This window comes from Abramis brama (assembly GCF_963993115.1).
Source record: "Abramis brama genome assembly, chromosome: 21".
NCBI lineage: Eukaryota > Metazoa > Chordata > Actinopteri > Cypriniformes > Leuciscidae > Abramis > Abramis brama.
In genome coordinates, this window is record NC_139983.1 from 5,408,284 (window position 1) to 5,432,965 (window position 24,682).

At 38.4% G+C, this 24,682-nt stretch overlaps 1 protein-coding gene across 4 annotated transcripts in view; it reads right to left on the reverse strand.

Annotated features, from left to right (window-relative positions):
• The window catches only part of numb (NUMB endocytic adaptor protein), a 68,381-nt gene that overhangs the window by 8,413 nt on the left and 35,286 nt on the right, over window positions 1-24,682 (reverse strand). For 2 of the 4 annotated variants that reach the window (XM_084096242.1, XM_084096243.1), the window contains exons 3-10: window positions 21,095-21,169; window positions 11,797-11,829; window positions 9,845-9,919; window positions 7,128-7,268; window positions 5,341-5,545; window positions 3,839-4,144; window positions 1,402-1,545; window positions 642-785 (exon numbers count right to left, since the gene is read on the reverse strand). In XM_084096242.1, the coding sequence (XP_083952368.1) occupies window positions 642-785; window positions 1,402-1,545; window positions 3,839-4,144; window positions 5,341-5,545; window positions 7,128-7,268; window positions 9,845-9,919; window positions 11,797-11,829; window positions 21,095-21,169 (1,123 nt within the window). The remainder of the gene's footprint in view (window positions 1-641; window positions 786-1,401; window positions 1,546-3,838; window positions 4,145-5,340; window positions 5,546-7,127; window positions 7,269-9,844; window positions 9,920-11,796; window positions 11,830-21,094; window positions 21,170-24,682) is intronic. The other 2 variants (XM_084096244.1, XM_084096245.1) reach the window with 2 other exon arrangements.

Sequence of the window (24,682 nt, forward strand, 5' to 3'; positions counted from 1 at the left end):
GAGTTCTGGACTCGCGCCAAAACTCCCGTTATAATCAACGAATCTCTTATTTACATCGTGTTTGCACTGTTAGTTATTATGAAAGCATTCGTTAGTGAGCAGAAATTGAGTTGCAATGACGAGATCACTGCATTCATGCGTTCAACATGTCTGTGATCGGTTACAATGCTCTTCACTGCAACCTTTCATGCCACGATCTAAATATAATGCTATAATCAACACTTTTCACGATTAGTTAACCTTGAGAGCTGTAATAGTAAAAACGAGCTAAAAGTATTTGAGGATTCCATATGTAATACTAGCTATTTCATATGCAAAGGTAGGAAAAATGCCTTTTATTTCTAAATGATGAGAATTTTTTATGTAAAAATCATACTAACATTATAAGTACAGGAAACATTAATTTAAAAAAGTACTATATATTTCTGACATAAATATCGGACTGTGACAATAACTGAGCAAGTTGCAACTACAGTTAGCAGCTGAAATGACACATTTTTGTGATTTTAGATGCATGCACACATTTCATCTCATGCAATTTTGAGATGAAACAGTACAGTACAACCTTGCATTACAAACTAAAGTGAGTTTCTAGCCCCTTTCCTGCATGGTCCGCAGCACAGGGAGCCCAGGTGTCTTACCTATATGTGCTGTGTGGGCTGTGTTTGGGGTCTTGGCCCAGGGGTTAGTCTCTCGCACAGGCAGCGGGGGCGGCAGCACGGGAGAGTTAGCGGCAGCGGAGACTGTGACGCTAGGCGGCGGGAAGGCAGGAACTGCACCGTTGACTACAGCAGCAGACAGGAGTGACACGACGAGTAGATTAGAGACAGAGCCGGACACAAGCAAGAGTGCTAACACATAGGCATGCACACACACATTAGGGATTGAAAAGACTAGATGATTAGTTCTGGCAGTAGTGAATGTGTTGGGTCTGTATTGATTAGCCTTGGATCACATGAGCTTGTTGTATATATGGTGCAAAAATCCATCTTTCCTCAAACTGCACAACATAAGCTTTTTATTAGTAATGGCTTTTTATTAGTTGACTAATTTACTAGCTAGTTGTCGATGAGTTAATCCGTAGACAGACACACACACACACACACACACACACACACACACACACACACACTCACTCACTCACTCACACAAACACACACACACACACACACTCACACACACACGCACACACTCACTCACTCACTCACTCACTCACTCACTCACTCACGATGCTGAAAATTCAGTTTTGCATCACAGGAATAAATTACATTTTAAAAATACATTTATATATCAAAATGTTTGTGTGTTAATATATATACACACACATATATACATATATAAAAAAACTGTGAATCTGTAACACACACACAGATCCACTGAAAGTGTGAGAGTGAGGCTGACCTGGAGCAGCGGGCGACTGCGGTGAGGAGGTGTGTTTGGGCATCGGTGCCGAGGAGAACGGGTCCTCTGGAGGCCCACTGAAGGTGGATGTGATCTGAGTACACAGAGAGCTGATGCTGTCGCTCTCACCCTCCACCTCCGGCACTGACAAACACACAGCACAACAGTCACTGTCTACAGATCCTCAAACCAACTCACTGCCTTCAAGGCAACAAAACAATACTGTTAAGGCGTCAGGAACAAAGAGAGAAGGAGAAAAAGAGACGGGCATCCAGTATTGTAGGGCTGGGTTGAAAATACTGATTTGTCGATTTAAATCGATTCTCATTTTGATGAACCAATATCGATTCTTAAATCCCAAGAATCAAATCTTTTAGTCTACGCTGTTTCCAGTTGATGACTGGACAAAACTTCACTAAACATTATTTGTAGTGTGTCTCCCATCCTATAATCACAATAAGCTTTTTGCTTTGTTAGTTTTGATATGAAACAGTCTCAGTTTTCAATGTCTTTAATGTGGCGTGTCAGATCGCTGTTTTTGTGAACTGATCACATTAAACGTTTTCTGTTTTCAGTTAAAACGGTGTCGTGTTAGCGTCCCCTAAGTTAATTACTAATGATCTTTGCAATGGAAGTGAATCAATCAAAACTACCTTTAGCTGGACAATACATTTATTCTAGAGCTGCTGTAAAACAATCTGCCAAAAATCTGTTACTGTAATTTCCTATTATCACTGTAAAGTTGCTTTGAAACAATCTATATTGTTAAAGCGCTGTATAAATGAAGGTGACTTGACTTGATCGGCACGTGAACTAGGGTTGGGACCAAATATCGATACAGCAATATATCGTTGTCCTTCTCTGTGCGATACGAGATTCGATACGCTGGCACCAAATATTGATATTTTAATTAATAAAATAAGGCGCTCTAAATAGATTTGGCTGCTTCCAGCGTCGCTACTTCATGGCTCCTCGAGGTGGCGCTCAACACATGAATGAGGGAAACGTGAACATAAAGTGAGTTAAAGGAGAACTCCGGTCAATTTTTTGTAAATTTGGAGTGCTGTCAGTACAGAGAACAACGACAAAAATCGGTGTTGCCTACACCATGTTATCCTCTTTTTAAAATTTGCACCCTGTTGACTTCAATGGGGCAAGTTTTAAACCTGCTTTACATCCTTGATGTGTCATTACAAGTGCACAGCCATGTGAGTGATTCCTTCAGAGTGAACACGGGTGAATCTGACTGCAGTAGATGTGAAAGATATGAAGGTTTAAAACTTGCCCCATTTAAGTCAACAGGGTGCAAATTTTAAAAAGAGGATAACACGGTGTAGGCAACACCGATTTTTGTCGTTGTTCTCTGTACTGACAGCACTCCAAATTTACAAACAAAATCAACAGAGCATGCGATATATAGGAACTGCCAGGTAAAAGTAAAGTACATGGGTAATACCACGAACATGCAAAGCCACTTGCAGCGCGATCATCCTGATCTCATTGAAAATGTTTAATTTACAGACTGAAAAACTTTTTGTGCAGTTTTCTAACAGTTTGGACTTGAATAAAGAGAGAAAACCTGCACTTTTCACAGGCATTTTTGTTTTCATTGTTAGACAGATATTGTGATGTATCCTTATAGGATTTTCTAGCAATATATCGACTATCGCAGAATTGCTGTATCGTGAGGCACCCTGTGATTCCCACCCCTAACGTGAACCGATCATCTCTTCCTCTTTACTACTAGTTACAGAATTAAATAAATATAAATGAAAATCAGAAGAAATGTTGAAAAGAAACAGTACAACTTACTGAAATGTTTCAACCGCGGAAAGACGTCAATAAATCAGCTTGTAAACAATGTCACATTTACCTCCGAAAAGCCATTCAATGTCCATAAACTCATTAGTCAGCTAGAGAAAAATAACCTTAGAGAGGAGCATTTTGCTATATATGCACTAAAAGTTATTATAATTAAGTTATTATTATATAAACTGCCTTATGTGTAATTTAAATGTTTGTGTCCAAATCAGTTGTTAACATTATAGTAATGTACCGAGTGACAAGAGTCCACTCTATAGTTTACAGCATTAGTTGAGAGATTTTTTTCCTTGAGAAAAATGTACGTACTGTACCTGATATACTGTATATCCAAATGAATCGATATCAAATTTAATCGAATTACAAGCTTGTGAATCGCATCAAATTGTGAAATTTAAGTCAATGCCCAGCTCTACGAAACACAGTAGTCAACATTTGAAGTGGATCAAAAAAGTTCATCAAAGTTTCCTAAGACAAGAACGGGTATTGTTAAAAATTCATGTATAACTTTATTGAAAGGTTTTGATCCACTTCAAATGTTGACTACTGTAGATACAGTATATAGAAAGCGTACTGATCTGGAAAGGTGATGAGCAGAGAAGTTGAAGAGCCTCACCGGTGTTTTTGCTGGGGAAGTCGGACTTGCGCTGCATGGTGGACGGCAGCTCGTTCATGCGCAGGGACATCTGTCGTTTGAAGGGAGAGGTTTTCTGGCTGAGCGCCGGGAAGCCGCGGAACGAGCCCTGGCGAGCGAGAGCCTCCACGGGCGCGTGGCGTCGAGGGATGGCGTGAGGATTGGCGTCCTGAGGGGCCAGTGTGTTCATGGGCAGAGGCGGCGAGGACGACGAGCCGTTGGGTCCCGCGAGGGAGACCGCAGGGTTTGAGACGCCCCCAGAGGAGATGCTCAACACACACTCAGAGTCTGAGGAGAGACCAACACCATTGCCAATGACACCACTACACTACCGTTCAGAAGTTTGGGGTCAGAATGATTTTTTCCATCTTTCTGAAAGATGTCTTCTGCTCACCAAGGCTGCATTTTTTTCTCAATGCAATTAAAAACATTAATATTGTGAAGTATCATTACAATTGAGAATTTTATTTTAAAATGTAATTTATTCCTGTGATCAAAGCTGAATTTTCAGCATCATTACTCCAGTCTTCAGTGTCACATGATCTTTCAGAAATCATTCTATGTTGATTTGCTGCTCAAGAAATGTTTCTGGTTATTATCAGTGTGTAAAACAGCTGTGCTGCTTAATTTGTGGAAACCATTATACATTATTTTAATGATTCTTTGATGAATCAAACATTTATCTGTGCACTATTGATGTCTTTGCAGTCACTTTAATGCATCATTGATAAATAAAAACATTAACCAAACAAAAAAGTGACTGTATAACTGATCATAAAAATAGATGTTATTACTGATCCACTAAAAATCTGAATGTGACACCAGCTGGTTAAAAGTCATTGCAAAAATAGTCCAGAAAAGAAAAGGTAAATCTGAGTGCGCTTGCTTTGATATTTTGTTATCTAATGCAGAGGGTTTCAGACTTTAAAGCTAAGGATCCTCAAGTATAGTTACTTCTTCCTATACTGCTCATTATAAAGACCCATTAGATGTCTAAACCTGTTCATTAAACTGATCAAAAGTGACAGTAAAGACATTTATAATCAAGATTTATATTTCAAATAAATTCTGTTCTTTTGAACTTTCTATTCATCAGTCCTGAAAAACTGCATCAGTTTTCACAAAAATCAACATTGATAATAATAATCATAAATGTTTCTTGAGCATCAAATCATCATATTAGAGTGATTTCTGAAGGATCATGTGACACTGAAGACTGGAGTAATGATGCTGAAATTCAGCTTTGATCACAGGAATAAATTACATTTTAAATAATATTCACATAGAAAAGTTATTTTAAATTGTAATAATATTTCTCAATATTACTGTGCTTTACTGTCATTTTGATCAAATAAAAATATCCTTGGTGAGCAGAAGAGACTTCTTTCAAAAATCTTTTAAATGGTAGTGTATAAAAACTTTGTAAACACATGTACATCCGTTCCCTGGACCCCAGATCCAGATGGTCAGTCTCTGAAACGCACCTTTCTTGTTGTCCTGCATCTGCCGCATGACCTCCTCTCGCTCCGCCTGCTCTGTGGCTGTGGTGACGCGGAACGAGCCCTCCCGCGTGAAGGTGGTGCGGTTGGCATCGAAAGTGGCCGTGACCCCGCACTCTTTCTCCCGCTTCTGTTTGCGCTCCAGACACGCGGCAAACGCACAGCCCACCGCATGACTCAGACGCTCCCCCTGACAACACCGACCACACAAACCAGTCAAAGCGCTTTCTTCACACCAAATCAAGATTTGTGTCTTTAATCAAACTACATTATATTACATTTAATTATATTAGAATATTATTCATTTTCACAGCATAAATAAATAAATAAATATATATATATATTAGGAGTGTAACAATATATTGTGTCACAATATATCACAATACAAAAATGCAACAATATGTGCCTTGGATAGTGACAATATGTATTGTGTGTTGAGTTTTAGTGTCAGCACTACATTAAACTACTTTATGTAATGTTGAATATAATGTATAATAATGCAATGGGGGAATATTTGTGTGTCCTGATGATGCCAAATGTCTGATGTTACCAGTAAAAAGTGGCCTACGTTATTTTAAATACTGTATATCTAGTCAGTGACAGAGATCAAGCATATTCGTCTAAAATAATTCTGTATTTTCAGCTTCAGAATCATGAATATTTTTATTCCTGTGCTTTGGGTTTCCAGCACCCAAGTCCAAGCTTATTCATTTACACACACAATGTAATATCAAATTTAGCATTTTACACAACAGAACATTTTTTCTTAACCTTTTATCATAATGTCTTATAACAATAACATTGTATCATGAGTTCAGTATTGTGATATATAAGTGATTGTTACACCCCTAATATACTAATATATATTATATTATATTATATTATATTATATTATATTATATTATATATACACACACAATAATTAAAGAAAAATAATAATAATGCTTTTATTTAGCAAGGATGCATTAAATTGACCAAAGTGACAGTAAAGACATTATAATGTTTTCTATTTCAAATAAATGCTGTTCTTTAGAACTTTCTATTAAAAAACAATGCATCACTGTTTCCCCCAATTTATTAAACAGCACAACTGAGAATAATCAGAAATGATAACAAAAATAGTATTAAGAAACTGCTGAAAATTCAGGTTTGCATCACAGGGATAAAATACATTTTAAAATATATTCAAATAGAAAACATCTATTTTAATTTGTAATAATATTTCACAATATTGCTGTTTTTACTGTATTTTTGGTCAAATAACTGCAGCCTTGATGAGCAGAAGAGACTGTCTGGTAGTGTGTGATATAAATGAAGTGATGAGAGCACCTCCTCAGCACTGTCTGATCATTTTAGTGCAGATTTAACGTTGTATTCTAGTCTATATTGTTGTCACTGCAATGAATTTGGTATTTATTCCTGTAATTGTGAAATCCTGTAATCCATATATTTACATTTAATTTCATGCTATTTGTACTTTGTACTTTTCATGATATACATAAAATGTTTAGACACAAAATTTAATCTTCCTAACAAAATGACAACACAAAGACCATAATAGTATATGGTTCTCATGAAGATTATGTGCAATTAACAACATATAGAACAATTAGATTTTTTCTAGCAACTTGACAAGTTGCATTTGAAAGATGCAAATTTGTAAGCTCTCGTTCTTAGCTTTCCAGACACTGAATTGTATATGAAGAGACATTAATAAAAAGAAAGGTCATAAGTCTGTGACCATGACCTGTCACAGGAGTGAGAGCGCTCACCGAGTCTTTGACGGCCATGAAACAGTGGCAGATCCAGCGGCGTGTGGTCCCATCTCTGCAGATGTAGGAGAAGGCGTGCTCAAAGTTACGATCCGGCGCACAGAAGGAAACCTTCTCTATTGTCTGGTCTAGAATCAGATCCTGAGAACAAAACAGGCAAAATGCAAGTCATTACAAATGACATCTATATTGTGTTTCAGGGTGTTTTCACAGCTGGCTTGTTTGGAGCTTGCTAGTGGCCCATACGCTGAGTTTCCATACATTTTTGTGACGCGCTCCACAAACGTCCCGGAAAGGAAACCAGTGGCGTCCTGTTTGTTTTCTTTATTTCACAAACGCACAATGTTTTGTCACGACAGCTACAGATGAAGCCACAATAAGCCAGTGGAACATAAATGTCAATCCATCTTGACGGATGACGACCAATCTCTGACCAATAAGAGGACGTTTTACGCACATGTGACTTGTATAAACACATTTTGGTAAGCTTTGAAACGTTGCCTTGTGAAAAAACTAACCAAACCAAGAAGAAAATGCAACAATTGTAACACATTAAGCAAGCAAATGTATTTATATAGTAATTTTCCAAACAAATCAAAGTGCTTTACAGGCAAAAAAACAATAGATACAATGGAACGTAGACCCATTAAAATACAAGAATAAGAATAAAGTTTATAAGGATTAACTATAAAGGCATAAAATATCTAAAAATGAAGAAAACATATGAAATATATAAAAAGCATTATAAGATATTACAGGAAGGCCAGACTAAAGAAATATGTAATAATTTAGACTATTTTTAGCAGGTCGTACTTCCTCTGGAAGGTTATTCCAGACGCGAGAAGCACAGCGTCATCGGATATTTTAGTTTTACTGTGGTATTATTAAAAGAAAAGAATCCGAGGATCTGAGGATCACAGGTTCATATACTGTAAGCATTTTTGAAAGATAGTCTGGAGCAAATCCATGCAATGCCTTTAAAAATGAAGCCCCTTTTTCAGAACAAAGCAAACGATCTACAGGTCTGAAAACACCCAGTGTTCATCAGTCATACATCAGTTTATCTGCAGTCACACTGTCATCAGGGACTCAAACTCAGCTTACAGGGACTTAAATATCAGCTTTAAATGTGGATTTAAGTTTGATTTTTATTTTATACAATTTTAAAACTACTTACTCCTGTACTGTAAAACAGAAGGGAGAGCTTCTCTTTTGTTGACAACAGATTTATAAACAATTATAATTTTTGGAATTTCTGCATTCGTAGAAATCTGCATCAGTAAAAGATTGTACATTTTAAAAGTCAGTCAGTGTCTTTAATCTCTTCATTACGTGTGTGCAGTGATCAGTGCTTGCTTTGGGTGGACAGAGATTCTGATCACGGAGTCTACACACACGTCCAGCTGATTTCTTCAGTCAGTGTTTCTGCTTGAGGAGACTGCTGTATTATTATTATTATTATAATGCATAAACCTCACATAAAACAAACTGAACTGTGGTTATCTTCTTGACATGTTTGTCAGATGGTTTCATACGCATAGGCCTTCATGCAGTGATGAGCAATGACTGGCTCACACCAGCAGGCGGCAGATGAATATGATAAGTGTGCATGAATATAGGAGAACTGCTTCATTCACCTAGTCCTCATGTTGACCCAAACCTCTTCCATGTAACACACACACACACACACACACACACACACAAAAAGACATTTTAAAGATATGCTCTTTTCTGTGCATTTTCAATGAATGGGATCAAAGAATTAAAGGATGCAAGAGCATTATAAAAAGTATAACTACTGGTCAGTATATTTAAAGTCCCCCGGTAGTCAATAATGTTATCCCTTTAAACTCATATGATCAACAAAATTACATATTTAAAAGTTTTTTCCTTGGAAAAAAAAACAAATGTCATGCCTTAAAATAGCTTGAATGTAACTCGACACCCTTGCCTCATTTAGTATACGCGGTTCTATGAATATGTAAATGAGCCCCGCCTCCACTCACTCACTCAGCTCAGAGATCCACTCGTTGACGATCACACGTTGATCTGATTGGTTACAAGGTAGTTTGTGACGTCAGAAACACCAGCGATTTCAAAGACTGTCTTTGGTTCACTGCAGTTTTAAGGAGAAAATACTCAGCAATGCTGTCGACTTATGAATTTACACATGGTTTGTCTTAAAGCATATTAAAAACACCACATAGACATATAAACTACATTAAAAACTTGATTTTCACCACAGGGGGACTTTAATGTCTTCTAAAGCCATACATACAGTTTTTTAATTTTTGTATTTCAGCTTTCTTTTTAATTTTAGTTAAAAGTTTTAGTCATTTTTTTTATTTTTATTTTTAGTTATTTTGGTACATCAAGTTAAACTAAATGACAATGAGAAATTTAGTAGCTGAAAAAATGTTTTGTATAAATATTTTATTTTGAATTTTAAAAAGTATGGTTGTAGTTTTAGTTAACTATACTAATCCTGATGTGCACGAGCTCTCATTAAGTCGACACGAGTTCATGAAAAAACCCTTCTTCTGAATTGCATCTTTTCATTTAATCGGCTGGTCTGTTTCACAAAACCAGTTTGGATGATTTCCTTAAAATGAAATAGTGATTGCATCAAACTGCAGTGAGCAAGTGCTCTTCACTATGAGCATCTGTACTGTGGGATCTGGTGGATCATCTCAGGTCAGTGTGGAGTCCTTCAGTACCTTTGTCTTGTCATCTACGACCCTCAGGCCATCTGCAGACACCCAGAGCACGGCTCGCACGGCCTTCTTACCCGCCTGTGTGGACACACACAACACACACACAATGAGAGATGGAGGGAAAAGAGAGACTTTCAAAGAGAAGAGAGTTGATTTTCCCACAAGTTCCCCTTGCTGAGGCCCTTCACCCTCCTCGACTTTCACACAAATGTACTTTCATCTACCAACAACACCTGAAAATAGAGAAAAGTTAAAAACATTGAGTTTTGAGAAGGTTAGAAGAAGCAGGCATGTTGGCGTGAACCAGAAGGAAAGAACAGAAAGTAAGCATTCAAACACACACACATCCTGATTCGGGGAGCTGCGTGTTCACACTTACCTAAGTGCAGAAATTAGCTCTTTCTTACACACACACAAACACACATTTTCGTTACACGAAAGGAAACAAATGAGTTGTGTAACTCAGTTTGCCCCTTTGCACACACTCTTCTATTGCTCCAGGCGTGTTTTAGGAGCAAACTAATCTATCAGTGGGGAAAAAAGTGGACACACATTCACACATGTTTGAGCCACAAACATACTCTATGCAAGTACACAAACACAGAGCTGAAAGCTTGAGCAAGGCACTGCAATCGTGCAATACTTCTTAGTTGCTGTGGCGGTAAAAGACCTCAGCACTGTGACTGATTAATCCACACTCATCGCTGCTCTGGACCTCCCGGTTATTGGTTCAAATCAACAGTAGCTGAGTTTCTATTACAGATTTGCGCAAAACTTTTGCAATGTTTTCTAAATGTCGATAAAAAACTATTGCGAAATGACGGCGTTTTCATTAACCGATGTTATGCGACTAAAACGCCATTTTTTTTTGTGAAATGGCCAAAAATCATGGCAACAGATGTTGGTAGGTTTACGTATCCCAGCCGCCGCACTAGACATTATTTTAAATGGAAGGAGACTCGTAGGCGTGTTATTCAAGCATTAATGGCAAGGAAAACCACTTATACTTGTGAGTTGCACATGTGAGGTGTTTCTCCCTCATTTCTGCTTCGAGGTCTTGATAAATTGTGGCATTTCTTTGTTGTTTAGAATCCAGTATTCCCGTAATACTTTTATCTTTTATGAGTTTAATGAAACACACCGCTCCATCTACATCAGGTGACCTGTAAATGCGCAAAAACTGTTTCCATTGCAATTTTGCGAAATATTCCTTTTTCGAATTGCCTGAAAAAGCACCTCATGCGAGCGTAAACACTTTTTTGCGATACATGTGAGTTTATGTGAAATTGACGTGTTTCCATTGGGCGTATTTTCAATTCGCAATTTCCATTCAAAAATTACATTTAAAAAGATGAGTTGATTTTATTTCTATCCCATTTTCTCTCTCCCCTTCTTGTACATGTTTTTTTTATGTTTTATATGACAATAAAATAAAAGAAACATGTCTGTGTTTTTTAGCTTAGCAATTTTTTAATGTATTTTAATTTATTTTAATAATTCCAAAACACTCTAATTGTTATGGCATTATTGTTATATTTTACATTGTTGTATTTTCTAATAAAACTCAGCGCTATTTTACTTTAATGTTAAAAGTTTTCATTCATATTATTGATTTTAAAAACTATCAGCCAAAAAAAAAAATCGGCTATCTGAAAATATTTTGTGATTTTCATTATCGGTATCCGCAAAATCCACTATCGGTCAACGTCTACTCAAAGGATGGCAATGATTCTCTTCCATCGTGCCTGTATAGATAAACTGAAAGAGAAAACTGACTGCAGAAAAATCCTAATCTAATGGCCGCCATAACACACTTTGCAGCATCTACTTGTGTTTCAATAACGACTGCAACTGCACATAATTCTGAAGCAACAACATGTGAAATCAAGCTTGCGTTGATGTACTTGCATAGAGTATATTTGGGACTGTACATAAATGCACACAGCAGAACTTACTTTTGCAAAGAAGCCCTTGAAGAACTTTCTGTCCTGGAATGGAGGGTTGGTAAGGGGATGTTGGTGGGAGGAAAAGGCAGGAGAGGGTTACAAATGAACTGAGACACAATGTCCTGTGAGTGCGTGTCGGGGCAGACTCTGGTTTAGGGGCTTTCGATGGTTAAGAATGACAAAGTTGTGAAGTATGGAGAGGATAAGAGGGGGAGATCACACCTCTAGCTCACCAATCAGGAGTCAGACTCACCACGTGTGAAGTTTAAGGTTGAAGTTATTGGTGCTGTTACAGGTCTAGTATTATTACTCCACTAAGTGAGTTTGATTATTTCAGTATTCTTGAAGGAATAGTTGACACGCAATGAAAAATGTGTCATTTACTCACTTAGGCTCTTTTTTATTCAGCGAAAGTGAATGTGGATCAATGCTGTTGAGCTATAAAAATAAGAAATGATAAAAGTAGACCATAAGGCTGCGACTAACAGTTTTTTCTCAATCGATTAATCTATAGATTTATTTTTTCCCAATTAATCTAACAATTAATGAATAATCTAACCTCTCTCGGTTATAATATGAAGCGTTACTTCAATGGCTAGTGCTGACTGTCATCGGAAACGCACTTGTATTTATTTTCAAAATGATGATCACATCAAATTAGAAAGTAACGTTAATTTAGTTTAGTTTCTAAATTAAACAAAAACTAAATTTTTGTTTAGTTTCATAGGTCTATATGTGCATAAACAGCTTACAATTCACGCCAAAGAGCAATAAATCTGATAAAATGTAAAAAAAGAAATGTCTCAAATGAGAACAATCGTGATTATAACTTTAGCAAAATAATTATGATTAGTTTAACCATGATCTTGCAGCCCTAAGAGTCGCACTGATCACTTTTATGGTGCTTTTTACTGTTTTCTGGAGTTCAACAGCTTTTGTTTCCATTCAATTTCTTTGTGTGGAAAAGAGCAGCATGAACAAATTAGTAAATATCTCCTTTTGTGTTTCACATAAGAAAAGAAAAGGCAGGTTTGAGTGAGAGTGAGTAAATCATGACAGATGTTTCCTTGTTTGGTGTGAACTAATCCTCTAAACGAAATCATGTTATCATGTTAGTGATGGCAGCAGCTTTGAGCAGTAGTTCATTAGGATTGCTTCTGATGACCTCGAGGGTTTCCATCAGAAGAGCCACAGGGACAGAACTGATCTCGGCTCTGGTGTTCACTGATCCCATACACACATCCCAGAAATGAGAGGAGGACTTTGGCCACATACACACTAGAGCTATAATTGTTAACTAAAACCAATTTTAAAAAGTGAAATTAGGGATGAAACGGTTATAGGTTTCCTAAAACTCCTGGCGGTTAGCGTTACCATTTAATATTTGAAATATCACTAAAACCGTATTTGATTCCCGTGATTTGAAAACCTTATGGTAAATTATGTCCAGCATTAAACAAAGTAAAGCAACAGCATGCAGCTTAGGTTTCATTGTGTGTGAAAACATGGCAGAAGGCAGTGAAGTTTTACAACCTCTACAAACGTTTACAATCTTTACAGTCGAGTGCTGAGTGATTATAAAAATGTATGAATGAATGAATGGAATGGGAACTGACTGTCTTCATCTTATGTCTGTGTAGTGCCTAATAAAGTAGTGTTTATAAGTGCACAGGGACACAGCTCTATTTCTGCTGTTCAGTAAGCGCCACCTACTGTCAGAGAGGGGGCATTTTTTATTCTGCCCCTGAAAATTGGTCTGGATTTGTATGCAAAGTTGTACATTTTAACCGATTGATGGAAAATAATCTGATGTGCATTATAAAATCTGAACAATTCGTATAACAAGGTATCTAGAATTATTTACAGAGCAGATAAAATACCTTTAATACTTTATCATTTTGACTCATTGCTTTTCTTAAAAAACGGTTTAAAGGCTGAAATGTGAACTGTAAAATTGATTTGAACATGTCGCAGATAAATGTCATGTTGTAAGTATTTCGTTTCAAATATGGCCGTTGTTGTTGTCAATATTATAATTTTAATTTTAATGTTTATGCGAACAAAATTGTATTTATTATTTGTTGGTTTTCAATATAAAATGTGCCGAAATTATTTCGTGATATAAAATCTTCATATGGTTTAATCTCAACTCAAATTAAATAAATGCTAACTGAATGAAAATAAAATCTGAAAAAGAGCTATTTGTCATATGTATTAACAAAATGAACTAATAACTAATTATAGACACATACAACAAATTAAAAACCTAGTAACTGGTAAATAACAAAATTAGTAAAACTTAAACTGATTTATTATTTTATAACACTGATACCCTGATACACATGCAGTTGAATTCCTGTTCTCTACAGAGTTTGGTTATTTATAGATATGCCATCTACATCTACAACTGTGTTCACATAAACTGCTCGCATCATGTTTCTTGTTTACAGATGCGCGACTCATACGTTGCAGTGGTTATCATTAGTGGAGAAGAAGGACCGACTGCTGTATTATGAATATGCATGTGGACTGTTAACCGCATCAATGCATCCGACATTCCCTAAACTTTGCCGTGTGTATGTGGCCTTTGTGAAACAAGAAGTGCACCGTTCGCCAGACTCACTTCCTCATCTACACTGACCTCATGTCCCTTAACTGAGGTTTGGATTTCAGTTCAAGTAATCGTGACCACCATAACCATTATATACTGAGCCCACATCTTCAGTTAAGGGCACAGAGTGTTTCACAGAAAGAGGTGGAGGTTACATGTTACGGAAAGTTAAAGTTATGTTATGCTGAAGAGCATGTCACACGTTCATACACAGCCATAGAAGGAAAGCAATGCTCATTGGGTTAGAAAAGAGGTTAAGGGGTGAGAGAGGATCAAGATGCTCTTAATGGCTCATGAGAACAAACCTGCTTAGAAAAAGAGAACATCATAATGCATTCACATCAGAACATATGCAAACAGATGGAGGAGGGCTGGAGTTTCATGGGTAATAACGTCCGCACTGACGCTAGAGATATTGAGCAGAGAACATGCAGACCGTAGACAGACATGAATACAAGATCTGGACATACATAGAAACAGGAAACACTAAAGGAAAGCAACATTTAAATGTCCCCCTTTACTGAAATCTGCAATCCTCTCCCTGCATTTCCACTGTTTTGAGGACAGTTGTCATAACAGTCACTACATAACCAGCCCACGAACACTGTGGTTCAACATTATTGGTTAGCTCTGAGAATACACTGTCCGGCCAAAGAAAAGTTGCTGTTTGGACTCAAATAGTCAAATACTTAAGAGTTTATGACTGGATCATTATTGCAGTGATTATTATGTTTCTAGCATGTTTTATGTTTGGCAACAGTTCTTTTAACCCTAATTGATGGAGTGCGTAGCTTTTCATTTCTTGAACAACCATGTAGGAAGAACATCATGGCCATATTCCAGGATGACAATGTCAAGATTCGCTCGATGGTGTTTTAAGCCCCCAATGGCTCCTTAGAGGCAGCTAACCCTACCCTCAACCTTAAACCTACCCATCCCCTTCGCTGCCTGGAAGGCGCCGTTGAGGGCATAAAACACCAAACACCTCAAGATTCATGAGGCTCAGATTGTGAAAGAATGGTTGTAATGAGCATGAAGAATCATTTTCACACATGAAACTCACAAATGAGTCCAGGGGCAGGTTTCGCAAAGATAGACTTTGACTATGGCTTAGATATAGTAGATAGTCAGACTTCAGATAGACATCTAAACCAGACCGTTGCACAAAGCACTTAAGACTCTGACTATCTTAAGTAGGACTACACTGCAATGCATTCTGGGTAAATTAAGACACTTTTCAAAACAAAAAACATGGCGGATCGAGTAGGCGCATTCAACCGCTCAGTGCAGTTTACCCCAGCAGAAAATATGTGTTTGTTGGAGGAGTATAACAGTTACAAGGACATTTTACTTGGGACATTTAGCGGAGAATGTAGTAACAAGAAGAAATGTTTAAATTATGAGCCATTTTTCCTTTTCTTTTGGCTGTTTGTAATGTAACTGATTGTTACTGCTGGTTGCCAAGGTAACAGAGTCTTAGACCTAAGTTAGCCTGGGGGTAAGGTGTCTAATTTTTTTGGACTAAATGAAGTCAGTCTTTATTTTTGTGAATTAGACTAGTCTATTTGTCTTGTCTAACACTATAGACCGGTCTAAAATAGCTTTGTGAAACCGGCCCCAGACCTTAAATTCATTGAAAGTCTTTGGGATGTGCTGGAGGAGACTTTACAGAGTCTTGACTCTTGCATTGTCAATACTAGATCTTGACCAAAAATGTGTGCACCTCTTGATGGAAATGACATCACAAGATTTATTTCCATCAAGGTCTGCAGAAAACAGGAGGTAACAAGGTAGTTTACAACAGAAGAGAAAACGAGCGCCAACATGAATGGCTTAATCATTGAACAGAAAGGGTGCGTCTGATGGCGTAACGCTAATGTCCTTCCCCTGAATTCCAACTTCCAGAGGTCAAAGATCATCAGCAAACACAAACAGAGGGGCTAGAATCAGTGCGGAAGTGTGTGCTTGCTCTCATTCTTCTGAAACCTGAAGGTTAAACTCGGGATAAGAGTTCTGTTACAAAGCCTAGCAAGACAGAGCCTCACGACAAGCCATCAAACCGCTTCTAACACAAAAGATCAAATCGAAGGACTTATCGCTTCATGAATACGTCATCCTAATATGCATTGTGATGAACACAGTGAGAAAATTGAGTTGACAGAAATGTTATAAAAAGAGCGCTTAAATTCACTCACTTATGAGATTCCATTTTAGTTAATATGCTGCCTAATAAAGCACTTAATAAGGAAATAGACTCAGGAAATATATATATATATAAGCTAATACCAACCTAAAAAATGTGAAATATTTTCCTGATTAAAATTAGACAAGTGAAAACATAACTTAAGCATGAGAGCAGGAAGTCTCTTAAGTAATTACATACAATTATTTTAATATAGTCTATAAAATTTATATAATTTTATTAATATAGTCACCAAATGCAGACATTAGGGACATTATAGGGATTAGATCTTCACATGCCAGACACAAGCCATATATGTGAAGCACGTTTATCATTATGAATGAGAGCGCCATCTGGAGGATGTTGGGTGCAGCTAACACAGTAATGCTAAACAATAAACACAAGTGGATGACATTAATAAAGATGAGCCTCTGCAGAGAGACATGGACTTCCTGGACATGGGTGGCAGGCTTCCAGTGAGAGAAAATCACATTATGGGTTAGAAAACAGTCCTTACACACACACACACTCACACTCACACTCACAGAGATCCTGCCACTTCTCCTTTTAAAGCCACTTGATTTTGTGCTCCGGGTTACAGTGATGGTAACTTAATTAGTGTTGATTAGTTGTGGAGATAATAAGGTTTGGGCTGTCTAGCTGCCTCTTTAAATCTTGTGTTATGTTAACAGGCATAACACTCAGACTAGGGCTGCAAGATTATTTGAAATTAAACCGAAATGGCAATATGGTGCTTGCAAAGGCTGTGATTAAATTATAAAAATTTATGTGTTGCGTATTTCATAGTGAAGCGCTGCACTGTGTTCATTTGCACGCGAGCAGTTCATGACCCGCTGGTGTTTTCAGCGTCTCAGAGCGACTCGGTTCCACACTAACTCAATTTCTGCATCTGCTCTGAGTTTGAGTCACTTCAACAAGCATTTAAGAACAAAACATGCACCAAACATCATCACATACTTGTAATGAGAAGTGCTTATTCAAAAAAAAAAAAAAAAGCTTTCAGAGCTCCCTGCGGTTTTTCAATTTAAAGTTTGAAAATGAAAAATTAAAGCTCTTGGGTTCTAAAGCTCGCGTCTGATCATAATCCTTCTCAGTGATATTCCTCTGAACTTTTCTCTTTTGTAATGTCTCTCAGCCATCTCTCTTCAAATCGTCCTCTTGCTCACTCTCTCATGAGTGGACACGCCCCCTACTGCTGACTGGCTCACTCTCCCTCTCCCTCCTCCCCCATCATGAGTGGACACACCCCCTACTGCTGACTGGCTCACTCTCCCTCTCCCTCCTCCCCCATCATGAGTGGACACGCCCCCTACTGCTGACTGGCTCACTCTCACTCTCCCTCTCCCTCCTCCCCCATCATGAGTGGACACGCCCCCTACTGCTGATAGGCTCACTCTCCCTCCTCCCTCACCATGAGTGGACACACCCCCTACTGCTGATAGGCTCACTCTCCCTCCTCCCCCATCATGAGTGGACACGCCCCCAACTGCTGATTGGCTCACTCTTTCTCCTCCCCCATCATGAGTGGACACGACCCTACTGCTGATTGGCTCACTCTCTCCTCCCCCATCATGAGTGGACACACCCCCTACTGCTGATTGGCTCACTCTTTATCCTCCCCCATCATGAGTGGACACGCCCCCTACTGCTGACTGGCTTACTCTCCCTTCTCTCCCATCATGAGTGGACAAGCCCTCTACTGCTGATTGGCTCACTTTCCCTCCTCTCCCATCATGTGTGGACACACCCCCTACTTCTGATTGGCTCACTCTCTCTCCTCCCCCATCATGAGTGGACACACCCCCTACTGCTGACTGGCTCACTCTCTCTCCTCCCCCATCATGAGTGGACACACCCCCTACTGCTGATTGGCTCACTCTCTCTCCTCCCCCATCATGAGTGGACACACCCCCTACTGCTGACTGGCTCACTCTCTCTCCTCCCCCATCATGAGTGGACACACCCCCTACTGCTGATTGGCTTACTCTCTCTCCTCCCCCATTATGAGTGGACACGCCTCCTACTGCTGATTGGCCACAAGTGTGTTGTGGTGCTCACTCCGATCCACTTTCAACAGCTTTTTTTTAGAAAAGCTTACTGAACCTTTCATTTAGCAATTTTAGTCAGAATATGGGGATTTTAAAAACATGAGTAGAGTAAATGACAATTTTCATTCCTAGTTGAACTCTTCCTTTTTTTACTCTCTGTGAAAGCAGCCGTATGAGAGACTATGCCAGAATTCCCAGACGAGTGGGAGTTTATTCACAGAGCATGCAGACATCTGTGAACTCTGAACCTTCATTTCTATTGACCGCATTGAAAAAAGCAAGATCTTTTCTTTGACAGACTTCGTGAAATTAAATGTAAGAAAAAAAAAAAGCATTCAAAGAGTGTGAGAAAGAGACTAGTTCTATAGCCACTTCCTCAATTAAACCTCACAGAAAAGGATGGCCCTCGACAAGCAGCCCTCATCCTCCGACCTGAAGCACTAATGTGAAATGTGATTAAACAGAAGGTCAGACTGAGAAGATTCGCAATTACTCAGAGCAAGCCGTCAGGTGGAAAGTGACAAACATCACAACTATTTTCCCCTGAGCTTAACCTGGGTGGAGGCGTCTGAGGCCTTGTCAATGTGGGAAATAGACACACAGTGGATTTCCTTTCCCTGAGGAATGGAATGTCTTCCGCTGGACGCTGCCGAGACCGGAAACTCACGCCTGTCCTTCTCCTGGTGGATTGTGTGCTTACGTGCTGCGGTTTGGGGAAACCATAAGATACCTGTTCTGCTGACTCGGTGCTGGAGCTGGTGCCCAATGTGGAAGCATTCGGGATAATGTGTTTACAAAACAAGTCACAAAACCACAATCACTCCCATTCAAATCAACAATGCCGTACACTGGCAGCAGCTTCCTGTTTTTGTTGTGCTGGCAAGCTACTTCAGCCCTACTTTTTTCAGTCAGTCTGAAATTAAATTATTTTATTTTGCAAATGTGACGCTCATGATGACACTAATGCTAAACTGAACTGTTTTGAATGTTAAGTATGTTATCAAAACTGGAAAAACTCGTAAACAAAGACTATTGTGACAGGTTTGTGGGCAGGTTATGAGGTAATGCAACACCGTCGCTCAGCAGTCAAGCCAGTGGAAATGCAGATGATTCTGACGGTTTGGGAGAGCGATACAGGGCTTTACAGCGATTACTTTACTGTACGATTATTGGCTAAAAATTTATATATACAAGAAAAGTTTGGGGTCAGTAAGATGTTTCAATGTTTTTGTTTTAAAGTCTCTTCTGCTCACCAACTGCATTTATTTAAGAGAAAAAATACAGTAAAAACAGTAATTGTGAAATATTATTACAATTTAAAATAATGGTCAAACAAAAAATATACTTTAAAATGTACATTTATTCCTGTGATCAAAACTGAATTTTCAGCATCATTACTCCAGTCTTCAGTGTCACATGATCCTTCAGAAATCACTCTAATATGCTGATTTTATGTTCAAGAAAATTTCTGATTATTATCAATGTTGATTTTTGTGAAAAAGGTTATCGAATTTTCAAAAGATCATTTAAAAAGAATATTTTCGCAACTATGTAAAAGTCTATTGTCACTTATCTATTTAATTCATCCTTACTGAATCAAAGTAATACTTTTTTTAATGATTTAAAAACTTAAAAACTAAGCAATTGTTTCACACTAGTCTTAACATGAATAATGTTTAATTCTTGCAGATATACTTGTCTTAAATAATGTTTATTTTAAAGTCCCCCTCTAGACTGTAGTCAATAATTGTATATTATTATTTAGTATGTGCGGTTCTATGAATATGCAAATGAGCCCCGCCTCCACTCACTCACTCAGCTCAGAGATCCACTGGTTGACGATCACACGTTGATCTGATTGGTTACAAGGTAGTTTGTGACGTCAGAAACACCAGCGATTTCAAAGCGTGTTTTTGAGACTGTCTTTGGTTCACTGCAGTTTTAAGGAGGAAATACTCAGCAATGGTGTCGACTTATGAATTTACACATGGTTTGTCTTAAAGCATATTAAAAACACCACATAGACATATAAACAACATTAAAAGCTGGATTTTTAAACACAGGGGGACTTTAACATTTATTATCTGCTCTTATCTACAGTACAGTACTTCCATTAAAGTGCCTATTGTAAATGTAGCTTTTGTTAAGTGACGAGTTAATCGACATTATGACACAAATGCAGACATTTGAGGTCGACTTGTTTTAAACCTGGAACATTTTTTAACTGTCGATGATAACATGAGCGAGACTGACAGAAGGGGGAGAGAACAGCAGAAGAGGACAGACACACTTTAAATAGATCACTTGGTGTCGACTGCAGGATAAGAGACGTGATGTGATTGGAGTAGAGCAGACATGGACTGAGGAGATTGTTAAGTTGATGAACAGGAGATGAAGGAAGTCTTGTGTTTCTGACTGAAGATCTGTGTGTGTTCGTACACCTACCGTCTTCAATCTCTTGACGGCTTCTTCACAGATGTGCATTCCACGAGACTCATCGACCTCCACGTGCCCCAGATACTAGACACACACAGAGAAACAGTAGTTTAGCTTTCAAAATGTGTAACTCAGTCTTTACTGTTCCAAACAAGTCCTGAAAAGTGAAGCCAAAGTGTCTCGATCGCCCCCCGGTGGCTGGTCCCAGTATAGGCCATAAGCCCCGCCCTCCCCATGAAGTCTAATGGGATGTGATGGAAACTAAACAATTAAATTACACTTCAAATTTTTTCCAAAGATGTTTTCTGTCATTTTATGTTGTTTTTAATCGCGCTATTTTAAGTTTAAGTGTTCGTTTTTTGAAATAAGTTTGGTCTTAGTTATTTGATGTTATAAAAACAGGAATGTGACGTCATGATTGACAGCTTCTCTAAACGAAGTAGTCACCGAGGCACCAACAGACTTTTTTGGGGATTTTCGGGAGGAGATTGGAACTTTAACTTTAATTTCTACATGTCCATAACTGTTTATTTCACACAGTAAACTTTGTAGTGACCGTTTCTACGGGAGTGAGGGCGGGACCTTGATATCGCGACTCGTTTGACACGTTCACTACTGCGCAGAATCAGGTCCCAAATCTGCACAAGATGTCAGCGCCATATTAGGATTTTGGTGACTTCACTTTTCATCAATGGAAGAGAGTGAAGGGGCGTGGTCCATCTTTTTTTACAGTCTATGGTTCCACCAGGAGGAGGTCACATAGACCCATCTAATCCTGCCTGAACCACGGGAGCGGTGTCAAACTGACACTCAATGTGCGGAAACATTAGCCCACGACAGACCCCTCTCGTAGAAGACTTCCCTGCGTCTCGCCCACAAGCGTGACCGGGGTGTCTGAGGTCAGGCTGAGGCGGACAGCCATTGTGCTGAGAGGAAGTCCTTCCCCTTCCCTAGTCAAACACACAGGAGCTGCTTGGCTATTGTCAGTGTGTGACATCAGAAGAAGCACAGCTAGAGGTGTGCACCTGCTCATGAACCCTGTTAAAGCTTGACATACGAAAAAAATACTTAATAATGGAACAATGTATTAAAAATTTAGACAAATTTTGCATATCTTTCACTTTTTTTTTTTTTTTTTTTTAAGTATCATATTTGATACATCAGGCTTTTATTGCTCATGTAGTCTGATACATGAATATGGAGAATATGGAGAATATGCTGCTCAAACTCGAGGAGGAAAAAAAAAGGGATGTGTGAGTATCCGACTAGTCGATTAAACGAGACTGCTGCTGCTAGTCGTCTTGGAAATACTAGTTGTTTATCTTTTTCTTTTGCACATTTAATGTTTTGCTTTATAATTTTACAAATGCTATTGTTTAAATAAGTCATGTTAATGTTACATTTCAGAATTAATATATTATTTAAAAAAAGTGTATATCTGGAGTGGAAAACAAATACATTTCATTGTACCTCAGGTTTTACCTTTCCGCTTTCTTCTGTCATGTCAAACAAGTATTAAGCTTGCTTATAGGCTTGTTATACTATCGGTTATGAGGGCAATACATTATGAAATCTGATGTCAGATTAAAGGAGAAATATTATGAATGAAACTTACTTGAACAGTTGTTATATCAGCATCCTAACAAAGAGAATACGGTTAAATGTAGTTGTCAGTACACGACAAGTTTTTTTTTTTTTTTTTGCGATTTTGCCGCCGATAAGTGTACAGAAGCTTTTCGTACAGGAGAAGGACATTCAAACCCGGACACACAAGTGGTTGAGGAAATCTGTTTATAATAGGCTATTGGGTTTTAACTTATTGGTCCTATATTGACTCAGTTGATTTGAATAAATATGTCTATAATGGCCAACGTTGCTTAAGTGAACGCTCAAGTTTAATATACAATGATCGGGTATGTGAGGAATGCATCTATTTTCCGTCCTTCGGATGAGACATTAAACCGAGGTCCTGACTCTCTGTGGTCACAAAAACTCCCAGGATGTCTTTCGAAAAAGAGTAGGGGTGTAACCTAAATTTGCCCAGTGGCCTCTGGCCCCCTAATCATCCCCATATATACTCATTGGCTTCATCACTCTGTCTCTCCACCAGTAAGCTGTGTGTGGTGGGCGTTCTGGCACAATATGGCTGCCGTCGCATCATCCAGGTGATGCTGAACATTGATTGTGGTTGAGGAGATTCCCCCTTCTATGTAAAGCGCTTTGAGTGCAGAGAAAAATGCTATATAAATGTAATGAATTATTATTATTATTTTTAGTGGCATTCAGACAGTATAAGATTTGACTGTTCATAGATTAAGTAGTCTATCTCAAACAGAACGCATATAAGCCCCTTTCACACAGCGCGCTGATCCCGGGAATTTGCCGTAAAATTGCTAGAGAGCCTTCTGTCTGAACGCAAACATGTCCCGGGATCGATGCCGGGATGGGGACCCAGTAACATTGCCGGGATCAGTCCCGGAACGAGCCCTGTGTGAACAAAAGCCGTAAGGGGTGTGTCATAGTGATGACGAATGACGTAATGACGAAGAGGAGTTATCACTAGGGTGGGTTACACTAGTCAACGAGTCGTTTGCAATATTTCCTTTAAAAACGTTAATGAAATTAGTTGTTGCACACATCCCTACTTATAACATGACTCTGAACCAGTTATTGAGGACGAATGAGAAAACCAGCTGTCTATAACCACGAGAACAGCCGTTTTCCATGGCCTGTAAAGAACAGAGCAGTAATTTAGCTGGGAAATGGGCACAGTTATTCATAGAGCTCGTGTTCTCGGGCAGTCAGAAGTGTGTCCTCAACACAACCGAACCTTTATGTGAACAGGTCATCATCATCAGACGCTTTCAAACACGTGTGTGTTAATAGCCAGGTATCAGAAACTTGCTCCGGTCCACGCAGAGTCCGGACAGAATAAGACATGTGACAAAAACAAAGACATCCACGTCATACGTCAAACAGACGTCACAGAACATGATAAAATATTGTTTAAATTGTACAGTATATTTGTAAACAGCAGCTGCACTACAGTATTGAGAATGAGATATTTGGGAGAGGGGTGACGTGATTAATCACAAAAATGTCACAAAATCATAATATCCTACAACTTAATTTTCCAGTTGCAAATTATAATATTATTAATAATATTTAAGATATACATTAAGTTAGAATTAATTTATTCTATTCTATAAAATCCTTTAACTTAGAATTAATGGAATTCTTTTCAATGGTTTACAACACACATCCTGGGGTTATTGTTTATTAGATTTCCATTGACATTTTCAGCGGCTTGTAAAACTGAGAAAAATGCACCGCTAATCTGTGCATGAGCTCAGAACCGAGCGACTGTTTCCCTCAGCTTTGCCTCCATCTGCTTTTAATGCAGATCTATTCATCAATATGAACTGATTAATGCTAAGGATGTGCAAAACTACACAATTTCATCATAAACTAATCTGAGAATTACAAAAATCGTTTGTTTTCCTCCAAAACCTTAATTTCTATTCGGTTGATGAAAGAAAGTAATATACATCTAGGACGGCATGTAAATAATCAGGTCATTTCCATTTTTGGGTGAAC